This window comes from Brachycentrus maculatus, unplaced genomic scaffold (genome assembly GCF_059751285.1).
Source record: "Brachycentrus maculatus isolate JH-2025_06_01 unplaced genomic scaffold, ASM5975128v1 h1tg000050l, whole genome shotgun sequence".
NCBI classification, from domain to species: domain Eukaryota; kingdom Metazoa; phylum Arthropoda; class Insecta; order Trichoptera; family Brachycentridae; genus Brachycentrus; species Brachycentrus maculatus.
The window spans coordinates 1,458,423-1,471,958 of record NW_028280804.1 but is presented as its reverse complement, the minus strand read 5'-3'; the positions used below and the strand labels follow the sequence as shown (position 1 = coordinate 1,471,958).

The 13,536-nt window shown below is 34.8% G+C and overlaps 1 protein-coding gene across 7 annotated transcripts in view; it reads right to left on the bottom strand.

The window, feature by feature from the left end:
• Window positions 1–13,536, bottom strand: part of ps (RNA-binding protein Nova-1-like protein passilla) — a 103,523-nt gene that overhangs the window by 7,570 nt on the left and 82,417 nt on the right. For 4 of the 7 annotated variants that reach the window (XM_088277811.1, XM_088277808.1, XM_088277813.1 and 1 more), the window contains 5 exons: window positions 10,304–10,450; window positions 9,407–9,715; window positions 7,921–8,078; window positions 5,752–5,913; window positions 2,679–2,904 (listed from right to left, as the gene is read on the bottom strand). In XM_088277811.1, coding sequence (XP_088133937.1) covers window positions 2,679–2,904; window positions 5,752–5,913; window positions 7,921–8,078; window positions 9,407–9,715; window positions 10,304–10,450 — 1,002 coding nt within the window. The remainder of the gene's footprint in view (window positions 1–2,678; window positions 2,905–5,751; window positions 5,914–7,920; window positions 8,079–9,406; window positions 9,716–10,303; window positions 10,451–13,536) is intronic. The other 3 variants (XM_088277809.1, XM_088277814.1, XM_088277812.1) reach the window with 2 other exon arrangements.

Genomic DNA, 13,536 nt, shown 5'->3' with positions numbered 1-13,536 from the left:
AAGCTAATTTGCACAGAAAACACAAATTAATTATTTTGGCAAAATTTTGACACGCTCAATGAATAAAGTCACAACTTCTTATACAATTTTAAACACACTAGACGTTTAGTATTATAAGCTTATTATATTTTTGGGATAACTTATTATTTCCGCTACCGCAAGGGCCATCCTTGCAGTAACTAAAGCGCAGCAAGAGCACTTGTGCTGTTTAGTTGCAGTTTTTAGGTGCTTCTTGAAGCACCTAAACAGCTCTACAAACAAGTACATATGCAGAGATGATATTGAAAAACCTTTTTGAAATTTGCATTTCACAATTACGGTAGAATGCAAAACTCAAAAAAAAACATCGCTTTATATATATATATATATATATATATATATATATATATATATATATATATATATATATATATATATATATATATATATATATATATATATATATATATATATATATATATATATATATATATATATATATATATATATATATATATATATATATATATATATATATATATATATATATATATATATATATATATATATATATATATATATATATATATATATATATATATATATATACGCTTGTCTGTACAGGTTTCTGCTTGCATGCGTATTATAAATTACACCTCATTTCTGCATTTTAGAGGCTCTATGGAAAATTTTACTAACATTTTGTAATTTCCATATTGTATCCCACAATTAACAGTGAGCAACATTTACTAAATAATTTTACTAAATTAGACCAGGCAAAAAACTTGTTTTTTTTTAAATTTATTTTATTTTTAAATTTAGTATCCAATATTTTCCAAACCACAATGTGTCAAAGATCAGACAATTTTGAAACACCAAACTATTAAATTGGGTCCAGTTTTTTTTTTGTCGCTCACCCTCTTGTTAAGTTATAATTTTGTACATCTGACTTTATTCTATGGGTGCGTCAGCTTCACGCAAAGCGTAAATAAATAACACAAGTGTTGAGCTATTTTTTGATAATATGTCATTTGTAATTTTACTATTTTATTGACATTAGATGTGAAGATAATATATTTATATTAACAATGAAAAAAAGGAATTGCTTGAAATATGAAATAGTAATGTATTTATATTACAGTCAAAGAGTGCAACCCTGAGAAGCACCCTTCTCGGTCAGCCGGTACTACCTCAGGTACTCAGTCATTCCTATGAGAGACTAACTCGGTCAATCAAATGTTGAGATCTATTTTATAAATGTCAAGGTGAATTCTTGGCGTAGCCAAGAAATTACTTTGAAAATGAGGATGTTGTAATGTGACTATAGCTGATGATATTAAGAATGGAATCCGTGGCATGGTCAAAAAACTACATTTATCTACCGGTGAGTGAGTTTTTGCGAACTAAACTGTATCCAAAGAGTTATTTATTTATGAAATCATTGATTACCCAAAAATGAACTAATATTGTTAGTTAAAATGTAATCTCAATCAATTTAGAAGACAGTGTGTTTTTGTAGTTTTCAGCTCAACATATAAATGGCATATAAATAATCGTAGAGCGGAGATATCATTAAAAGTCTTATTTTATAAATACGTTCAACAGTCCTTGAACTATAAGAGCAAACGCAGCATCACCTTTGGGAGTAAGATAAGGTTCATTCGTATTCTAAGAGAGATTGAAAATCAGTCAAAAAAAAAATGAGCTACCCGTATAGTCAAAATATGTTTTTTTCAACTGAGCTATTTATTCTCGACTATAACATTAAAACGAGTAGAGTATTAGACATAAGGAAGGTAAATAATAGTGAGTGTGTCAGTGCAGACAGTAATACAATATGTAATCAGCGTGCGTGCAATTCGGTTTACTGAAGAAAGTTAGTGAAGGCTACGGGTGGTTGTAGAACTAGTTAGATCGCCACAATGAGGAAATTGAAGGAGTTATTTGCGGATCTACGTAATATTCCCACTTACTTGTCACTTCAGCTAATTTTGGGTGATTTATTTTATAAGAAAATATTACCGATGGTTACTCGCTCACTGTAATCCACGGCCTCCGTTAGTATACTACATATCTGTATTAATGGATACTATACACCTTACGTCAAATGAGGGTTGATAATGATACATGTATTTGGTGAATGTTTATTCGGATCCAAGAGTGATGTGTCAGTGTTAATAGATTATTATCGATCGACAGCCAGATAACCTCAAGCAACAAATTCGGAGGATTCACTTCATCACGGTGGTAATGGATGTCTTAAAACAGTTTTCTAGTTAAAAGGGATTAATTATTTTTCATAAATTCATGTTTTTATTAATGTTTTTTTTTTCAAATCTATATTATATTCCAAGTTTCTACGCTCCTTAACAATTTATAAGTAATTTTATTTCAATACACATTAAAAAAAATGTAAAAAATTGAATTTTTTTTTCAGCCTGGAACACATTATCGTATTTTACATTGATTTGTATGGGAAAAAATGTTTCGCTTAACGAGTAAGATGTTGGAACAAATTAAACTCATTATGAGATGTTCCACTGTATTAAAAGTAGAAAATTAGAATAATATAATAAAGGATGGTTCAATGAAATCCCAAGGTTGTAATGAATACATCCTTCAAGCTCCGGAATCTTGGTCGAGGTGATCTGGCATGCTGGTGATGTGTGTGAGTGTGTGTGATGGTGGGGGGGACTCACCGAGGCTGACCTGCCCGATGGGCCCGAAGACGCTGGGCGCGGGCGCAGCGTCCGGCTGCAGCGAGGGGAAGTAAGGCAGCGAGGGCAGTGGCGGCAGCGAGGGCAGCTGCGGCAGGCCGAGCCCGAGCACGCCATGCTTGGCCAGCAGCCCCAGTGCGGCGCAGATCTCCGACACGCCCGCCTCCGTGTACCCGCCCGCGCGCAGGTGCACCTGCGGACCCGCCGGCTTACACGAGGTTAGATACGTACTATGTAATTATTGACATCAATATAAGGCTGAACGAGGAATAATTGAAAAGATTAGGAAGAGTTCTTTGCGGTGGTATGGACATGTGGAGCGAATGGATAACGAGAGAATGACTAAGAAAATATATGTGGCGAATGTGAGAGGGAAAACAGAACACGGACGACCGAAAAAGATTTGGCACGATCAGATCAATCAGAACCGTCAAGAATATGGCGGTGTCAAAAGTCTGCGTAATCGGAGGGCATGTATGACTAGATGTATGGATGTGAAGGAGGCGAGGAGTGTATGTCAGGACAGAAGAGTGTGGCGTTCCATCCTCTCTGCCTACCCCTGCGGGAAACGGCGTAATGGTAGTAGTAGTAGACATCAATATTCTGCAACGACAACTTCAATTTGAAACTAAGGCAGAGAATTGTAAATGAGAACACCTGTTTTTTTTACCACTTAAGTTATATTTATTTTAACGACTAGTATCAGAAGCTACAGATCCTTCCATCTGAATCTTCAATCTAAGAAAGAAACAAACACGAAAAAATAAAAATAAATCGTATTACCAACAAACATAACTAACAAGTATAAGTCCCTCTTCAAGAATAAGAGCTCAGTCTCTTTATTAGAGCGAACTGCGTTTTAATTTTAAGATTGTGAGTAGAAATGTTTAGAAAATGAATTAAATTTATAAAAAAAACTTTTGTAACCATATTAAACAAAAATAAAAATCTATGGGTCTGAATATAAACTCATTTACAATTTCATCATGTCTTATCACAAAGTAAATGTCGAAACAATGAAAAAAGGCAAAGAATATTGAAGTCCTATGTCTGGTCTGTACTGCTGTATGGCTCGGAGATTCGGACTGAAAGTTCACACTATGAACCGGTTGGAAGTATTCGAGATGTGGTTGTATAGGAGAATGCTTCGCATACCATGGACATATCGCTCACTCCTTTCAAGAATATCACAAATCAAAAATCGTCAATTTCCAGTTGTGCAGAAAGTGTTGTTTTTACATTTTGAAGAAAAGGTATTGTTTAATTATTTTTTTAAAATAAACTAGTTGTTTTTCAAATGGAGAAAAAACCTTCAGGTTTAACCTAAAAAGATCTGTTGCACAGTAAAAAGTTCAATAAGTGGCTTGATATTTATTTTTAATAAATTGTATTATATTTTTAAACTTTCTCCTGAAAAATCAAGTTTTTTGATTTGTGACGTTCTTGAAAGGAGTGAGCGATATTTAGTCAGCAACTCAGAGGTTTTGAGGAGAGCCAATTGCAGTAGACAACTGCTAAAAGACGTTATGATGTGTAAAATTTCATATCTGGGTCACATTCTGCGGGGAGAGAATTCAAGTAATACTGATGGGGAAAATTGAGAAAATTGAAAATTGTCCTGGCAGAAGGCAAACACCTTGGCTGCGCAACATAAGAGATTGGACCAGAGCCTTCGCCAGAGTGATTGCCAATGTCGGGGGGATCTGATACGGCACAGGAAGAAGAAGAATGTAGTTATCCCGTCAAACCTCTCTACATATAATAGCTATTTTGAGGATTAAAAATCACAGACTACAAACACGCGAAAAAATAATGGTTCGATAATTTTGTATGGAAGTGTACGACAGTGATGACCAAAAAGTGTGCACTACTTTTGACAAGTCATGCCTTCCTGTATCCTACACCTTACAAACTAAATTTTACATTTATCGGCCACAATTCGACTTAAAGGAAAATCAATGGTTAATTATTGTGGACAAATTCATGCAATTAAAAATCTCAGTCATTTCTGATGAAATTTTTGTATAAATACAATGATATAAGCTAGTAATCAAGGAGTGAGGGCTTATAGCAACCACATGAGTATATATAGTGCATGGAAAATATTTATTTATTTACTCAAACTTAATGTTCAGAAAATAAATAAGTACATTGGCGGGCTTACTGCTAAAAAGCAAGATAAAATATTGCATGTGAACAAATAATAATTGGGGTAAAATATAATAACAATAAATAGGAATGCAAAAGTTACACAAATTTTGAAATGTTAGTTGTCATTTGATAATATAAACATATTAAATATACAAAAATGTAAGAATGATGGAGAAATCAATTATTTTGTAAATTTTTTTGCCAAATTAAACCGCAGGAATAAAATATAAACCTTTTTTCAGAAGCATTAGGAATTTCTATGGTGAGAAGTAAGATATGACTAGCCTACCACTGTACAGTGAGTGATCCTAGCATAGAGAGTAGTGGCTGACCTTGATGTGGTCTAGAACCCAGATGGTGACCGTGGCTCTCAGGGGTTACGGACAGGTAGGGTGTGACTAGCCTACTGTGCGGGGGGGTGACCCTAGCCTAGGAAGCAGTGGCTGACCTTGATGTTATCAAAATTCTGGACGGTGATCGTACTACTCGGGGGTTGTGGAGAGGTGGGGTGTGACTAGCCTACTGTACGGGGGTGATCCTAGCCTCGAGAGTAGCTACTGACCTCAATGTGATCTAAAATTCGAGCGGTGACCGTGCCGGCTGAGAGATATGGTGGGGTGGGGTGTGACTAGCCTACTGTAAGGAAGTGACCCTAGCCTAGAGAGTAGTGGCTGACCTTGATGTGGTCTAGAACCTGGGCGTTGACCGTGCCGGCTGAGGGATATGGTGAGGTGGGGTGTGACTAGCCTACTGTAAGGAAGTGACCCTAGCCTAGAGAGTAGTGGCTGACCTTGATGTGGTCTAGAACCTGGGCGGTGACCGTGCCGGCTGAGGGATACGGTGAGGTGGGGTGTGACTAGCCTACTGTAAGGAAGTGACCCTAGCCTAGAGAGTAGTGGCTGACCTTGATGTGGTCTAGAACCTGGGCGGTGACCGTGCTGGCTGCGGGTTGTGGCGAGGTGAGGTTGAGTGTGAGGTTGAGACTAGCCAGAGCTCCCCCATTCATCACCATGCCCCCGAGCCCGCTGCTGTTCAGGGAGGACGTGCTCGAACCGAATGCGTGAGCCTGTAATGGTCATCATAAGGCATGAGTTATTACACCTCACTAGACGGCGACAAGAGAAGTAAATCTAGCTACCTATTTTCTACACCGACGGTATTATCTTCTTCACTAGTCATTTCCCAAAGTAAAAAGCTTCAATGAACTAATTAAAAATGTCTAGCAACGGATTTAATCTATTGAAGTTTGGTGTTGATGTGAGTGGAACAATGACATTTACAAATTCTTACTGTGAGGGTAATAAACATTGAACTTTGGAAGTCTAATAAAAACGATATGTGTTGTACTGAATATCAAATTATCTCAAATTTGAAATCCCCTTCTTGGATTTCAAGAAGAGTATGATATTGGTGTATATATTATTGTTAGTAACAGTTGTTAATGGTGGGAATATGGCAATTGTGGAATATGGAATTGTAATCAATGGTTAAAAATAAAAGTAATCTTCGAAATACTAACATATCCCAAACAAATATTCAACATAAATAAATCATTCAAATTTGGAGTCAATCTCATGCAAGTCATTAGTCAACAAAACCTAAAAAATTTTAATACTTATTTATTACAAATAAAAACAAAATTATCTTTTCTCTGTATTTAGGAATTTATTACGACAAAAAACATCATTGCAGGGTAACACGTCAAATATTAAAGCAATTTGAGTATCAAACCGGCTGGGAATCACACCCGATACCTCACATACTAATATACAGTATTAACCTCATGTGTTATGCAATATGCTACACATCACGAATGAAAACAGAATAATCTGATAGACTCAATAAAATGTTTTGGATGTATCACATTTTTGTTACATCACAGCTTTGTTGGAACTGTTTACAAAACATTACGCATTTACCATGCATCAATTATTATTTATTTACCATGTAAAACTACCAATCAAACATCAACTATTCCGTGCATGCACAATTATCTTAAACTTGCCAATTACGTATTGCTTCAACAACTGGAGATGCACTGGCTAGATTTTGTTCTAGTAGCTGACCATTTCTTTCATTTCAAACATATTTCACAATTCTGAAAAGGGCCTTTGGAGCTAAGCTGACTGATAAGTTGGCTTAAAAAATGGCTGACTGTTGGATGTCAGCAAGTAGTCAGTGCATCTCTGGTGATTTTATTAATTCATTTTCTCAATGGTGCATAGGCCACCGCATCATACCGACGGATTGCCATCTTGATCCTTAATTACATGATGACAAGATACTGGTAAAAAAAATTCAGGGTGATTTCAAATAAATATTAGAGTGAAAAATTACTCACATTTATTTTAACCACCCTTGGAATCGAACCCAGGTTCTCTAGTACGGTAGACAAAGACTCTAACCAATACACTACGGAAGCGGACAAACTAGACACATCAAATTAGAAATGGTTTGAATGATAATAAATATCATTCTCAATTTTAAAACAAAAAATTGTCAGTCATAGCAATATTATGCTACATTTTTTCAGTATTTTAGAAAACAATTCATTGCTTTTAATTGCCAATAATTTTTTAACTCAAATAGTGGTCATTCATTTTTATGAAGTAAAATTAGCATTTTATGTGATAAATAAAATTTTGTAATTATGAAATTATTCATAATTATAAATATTGTACTTATGAAATATTGGTATACACAGATGGCCATGCAATGACACTTTGCATCATATATTTCTCTGACTTTACATTTAAGTAGAAACTCAATTCTTAAACTGGCATTGCGGGTTCGATTCCCGCCAATTGCAAAAATGAATTTGAGATGGACAATTCAACCTTACTGGATAGTCTTTTTTGACATCTCATCAAAGATGAAGAAGAATATGGAAGTCTGGGCATTTACGGGGCTGACATTTGATTTATTAAGTGATCACTTTACATTTGATCACTTTACAGTGATCATTTTAGATTTGTGAACATGTATTTTTACACACTTAAAATGTTGTGAACTGCAGTTAGATGCTGCTCTACTCTGGGATGAACTCATGCATAAATTAATAAGTGACAGTTACCTGTTGTCCTTGGGCATAGGGTGAGCCCGTTGGATTGAAGTTGGCTACTGGACCCACCACATCCGCGTACGACACATTCAAACACAGTCCTGATGAAGGGTCATCTACCACTTTTGCTAGAATCATCATGCAAGCTTTTTTGTTGGATTCTTTTTCCCCTGAAATCAAAGTAACAAAATTGATAAATAATCTGCTAATTGTTGGGTCCTTGAAATAGGTACCTTTTAATGAGTGGAACTTGGATAAATTTGAAATAGAAACAACTGAAATTACTTCAGTTTGTACCTACATATGTGTCGCCTACTTTAAAAATCCGACAGATCCATATAAGTCGATTTTACAAAAAATGCCAAATACTCCGGATAACATTTATGTTCCAAAGATTTGTCTATCTTTAGATAAAATATTATAAAATAGAGAATTTTCCATTTTTGTGGAAAGTTTTTCAGTATTTAAAAAAAAACACGAGACACAAACCGATAATGACGCTATCTTAATTTTTGACCTATCCCCGCTCTCTGATTGGCCGATATGTGTCAGAAGGCAAGTTTCATGAATATATCAAAATTTGAAATAAAACACTGTTTTTGAGTATTTAATAGCAGGGTTTTCAAGTATATAAATTTTTGAAACAATAAAACCCACGATTGGCATTCCAATAGAGTATTTATTTTAAAATCTTATAAAATTGGATCTGGCGGATTTCGAAAGTAGGCGACACATATCACTAATGCCTGGTTTTTTGAGCAGTACTAAAAGTTCAATAAATGAATTCAGTAAGTAATGGGCTTTCATTACATCTTTACTTGCAGACAAATAAATTAATATAAAATATCACAAGGCAATTGGTACAGTTCTAATAGAGGAGATGTGAAGAATTATAAAATATATATTCCAATTGCAAAAATAATCAAGTGTAACTTTAAAATATGAATCGCAAAACTTGCAACTTCTTTTACTGCGCCTTTATTGTTACCACAAAGTTTATATAGTTTTCAATACAGAATATTGACATATTCTGTATTGAAAACCAGAGAGGTAAACTTTTCGTACTGGTTTTAACTTTTCTAAACCAAGCAAATGCATTTTGATGAAATATGTTTCCGACTTACAAAAATGCCGTGTTTCGATAAGCGAATTTTGAAAATGATAAAAGGAATTATTGACATTTTGGATTAATACAAAAAAATCTTAAAGATCATTTTATATGTAGAGAAAGTAAAATCCTATATTCCATCCTAGAGAAACTGAAAATTGGGTCATTTGACTGTTGGTTACTCTTCAGTCAATGCTTAAAAAGTGTTGGGAAATAACAGAGTATTTGTTTGACCACTGTGACAATATGTCGGCAGTTCTCGTCAGAACTTCGGGACGCGGACCTGAATTGGACCCGAATTGGGAGGATGCGAGCGAGCTGGCAGCCGACAGAAAAGCCTGGAGACCATATGCTTGACCATATAATATATAAATATTTGTTTGAACTCACCTATGACGGTAATACACCTTTCCTGTAAGGATATATCTTTGGCCTTTTGTGAGATCTGTACATAGCTGCCGGTGGTTTCCTTGATCTGCTTAATATAGTTGCCCGCCTTGCCGATGATCATGCCCGCGGTGGAGTTGGGCACGAGGATCTTCACCTGCTTGTCCCTGTCCTGCGACACCTTGGGGTCCGCGTCCGGAGAGAAGGACTTGGTCAAGTCGGGCTTCTCCCGTATCTTGTCCATTATGAAGTCCATCACTTGCATTATGGCCTCCACCGTTCCCGTTATCAGGCAAACCCGTTCCGACGTACCTGCAAACAATTTGCGTAGTAACTTCTAGCTGTACTATACAAACATACGTAGATTATTGGCCAATGTAGCAAAGGTCAAAAAGTGCATAAACCCATTTATGACATCATTTAAATAAACCGATCACCTATGTCATATATAGTACAAAGCGCAAACTTAAGGACGAGATCTCAGACGGTCAAATTCAGAACATGAATGGCTGTGCTAAGAGCCGGTCGTATTTCTGTGTGTGATTTTTTAAAGAATATGTTGTAATTTGACTTTTTTTAAATACATATATTGAAAAAACATGAAACAACACTCTTTCTTTTCAATACCACATATTTAATTTTAAGAAAAACTTATTTTTTCATTACAAAAACGGTATTTTAAACAAAAAATTCAACTACGTTAAATAATACCTGGGTTTAAAGAAATTTAGGCTGCGATTTTATCGCATGTTGGGCCTTAAGATATTATTGCCTATACGGGAACTAAATAGTCTTTTTGACCTATTAAATTACATAACTGCACTATTGAATGAATTATTATTTGTATTATTAATGACTGGTTAGGAGGGAGGAAGTAGTACAGAAAAGATTCTCAATTACCTGGATAGTAGTCTTGTGACTTGGACATCTTGACTTTGGCCCCCGTCTCCTTCTGCACCTGCGCGATGGCGTCGCCCCCCTTGCCGATGATGGCCCCCGCCGCCACGGAGGGGACCAGGGTCTTGAAATTGTACGTCGCATCCCCGGCTGGGAACAAACAGACAAAAATCATAAATACTTCAACCACACAGGACATGCAATAACAGAACCACAAGTGTCGGCTCGAACTTAACTCTGAGTCTGATTCTAGGTTCAAGCTCACCCCACCACATTAACTATTTTTAATGACAAGTCACTTGGGAAAAAGAAAATTTCAATTAATTCAAATATTTGTGTATATACTAAAAACACAATTAAAAAAAAAAACAATAATAAAGACAAATATTTACAAAATCCCCAGCTATATATTTTTACTACTGTACATTTACGAAAATTTTAAAAGAAAAAGGATTACAAAATTACATGTATACTGTTACAAGGTTAGCGTGATATTAAATGTACACTTTTAAAAAAAAAAACATGTTCAAAATATATTTGATTCCCAGGGGGGTGAATAATTTGTTTTATGTTTTACTCTAATATTGATTTAATATCACCTGGCATTAGAAGCGCAAAATATTAATCATCTTCCCTTCATTTAACAAAATATCAAGATAAAACTGGTTCTATACGATGCAGTGCCCTATGCACCTTTGGATGCGGATAAGGGTTAAAAGAAAAAATATATACATTATTAATTTCGATATACTCAAAATACAAATAAAAAATTAATACGGATCGCGAGGCTCATTTGGAAAAGCAGTAAGGGTTTATTTAGTAATGCGAGTATCATAAAAATGGAAGAAAATATAAAATTATCTGGCGCCATAATTACTAAAAATATATACTCCTCTGTATTCAACGATCTTAATGAAAAAAATGAAAACTGGAAAAAAAAAATTTTTGTTAAATGATATTAATTTATTGAAAGTTTTCTAACTGCTATGAAATTCATGAAAATCCTCTATTCGTGATAAGTTGAGTCGCGCATTATACGGGTAACTAACTATCTGCCCATTAAGTATGACTATAACTTTTTATCTACACCCATGAAATTTGATGTCAACGATAATAATATCGTAACGATTTATGAATTACATAGGAATAAAATAAAACAGAATCGTGTTTGCGCAAGGTGCTAGGATTTTCGCCTAGCCACAAATCTTCACTAAAATGCTAATGAATCGCGGACAAGAGAAAGCTTACATTCCCGTTCGCAAAGTTCAAACGATTACGGAAACGCAACTACATAGGTTGACCGAACCGCAACAAAGTGCTGGAGTTAGTGCACGAATAATAATAGGCACTAAAGGTGCGAGAAAGCATGAACAAGTCACTTTCCTGGGCAATTCAGAGAGACAGCTAAAAAATGGAATTGAAATCCTCTGATGCTAAAAAATCATAGGTACAACATGGTTATTGGCTATATGATAGCTAATTAACACGTTAAACGCCATGGGGGGCACCGGTGACCCCCCCCCCCTGTGTTGGACCGCAGCGCCATGGGGGGGCCAGTGACCTCAATCAAGAGCTACATTCAAAATGCTTTAACTATAGAACCCATCGTCAAATCAAAAAATTAAATTACTTAAAAAAACTAAAAATACCGAAAAGTTTTTTTGTGAATTTCAAAATTGAAAATTATCAGTATTGGCGTTTGACGTGTTATTGAAAAATAAAATAATTTAAGAAACGTAAATATATTATCGCAATGTTATGTATTTTGTTTATTTTTATTTTTATATTAATATATTCGCCATTGGAAGAACGGATTATCTGATTGAGAAATTGTTTTATTATAATGATGTACGTATTCCGAATACGTTGACAATAAAAAATGCAATTATTTCATGAGGGACACCTCTCCTGAAATGAAAAAAAAGGAAATTTTCCTCAGTAACTGTTATTTTCAGTATAATTTCCAAATTTCCGCATTACATCCGGGCATTTCAGTATAATTAACAAACCTTTATTTGCCAAAGTTGTGATTTGTAACGTTTTCGGAATACGTGGCTGTTCGCCGGTTGGTTTGCAAACGGAATCGGGCGCGCCGGCAGCGTGCGCAGTAGTACGTAGAGCTAGCCGCTAGTAGCTGGCCGTTTCGTTAAAGACCCTAAATTTGCATACATTTCGGCAAAAAGCTCGGCTATAAATTAACTTGGACCATTCTACCAACCAAAAGCCGAGACCCGATCGAGGTGCAAAATACGAAGCAAAAACGAACGACGAATGGCCACTAGAAAAAAGTTACCGCGCTCTTTTTACAGGCGGAATCAATTCAGGTATAAGTTATTTTTGCTAATATCGCCAATTGAATAACATTGTGAATACATAGTTTATTGCGATAATAAAGAATTCACTTAAGGCCCAGTATTCGATAAAAAGCAACTTTATTTTCTTTAACCCCAGGTAACATTTGATGTAATCGATTATTTATATTAAAACACCATTTTTGTATTGAAAAGTTAAGTTTTTCTCGAAATAAATACATGGTTTTCAAAAGAAAGGCGTTATTGAAGAGTAAAGAGTAAAAAATATATAAAAATATATTTTTTTAATATATCGTACCTACTGGCAAAAAAAGTTAACTCGAAAATATGCAATTTTGACTTAATGATGCATATTATAAAGTTTTCAACGTTCTATAAACTGGCAAAATACACTAAGTACTTTGAAATGTCATATTTATGTGGTATGAAAAGTAAATTTAACTTTGAGTTTAAAAGCGGGTATTTTATTCAGGCTAAACGCTTTAAATAACAGGGATTATTCAAACAGGGATTTCAGAGTTAACGTTTTTTGCTAGTATACCCACCATATTCTTTAAAAAAAAACAACAACAAAAAAATCAATATATATCCTAAAAAAAAAACATCGGGTGTCTGCCTTTCAGCGAAGTGGACGCTTAATGAATTCTATTATTAAGGACTTAGGGATAGCGAGATTATTATATTTGTTACGTAGAAAATCAAAAGGTTGTGAAAATAATTAAAACTATCAATTTCTACAGTTAAATACATACTTGCGAGTTTGAAAAATCGATTAATTAAAAAAACAGCAAAGGATATTTTGTATTTTTGTCTTACGTAATTATGATGGACTTGAATATAACGCATAAGTAATTTTATAGTGAATTAAGTCCAGATAAAACGACATGTTTTCGTAAACATCGGAAAAAATGCGCATTATGGTTA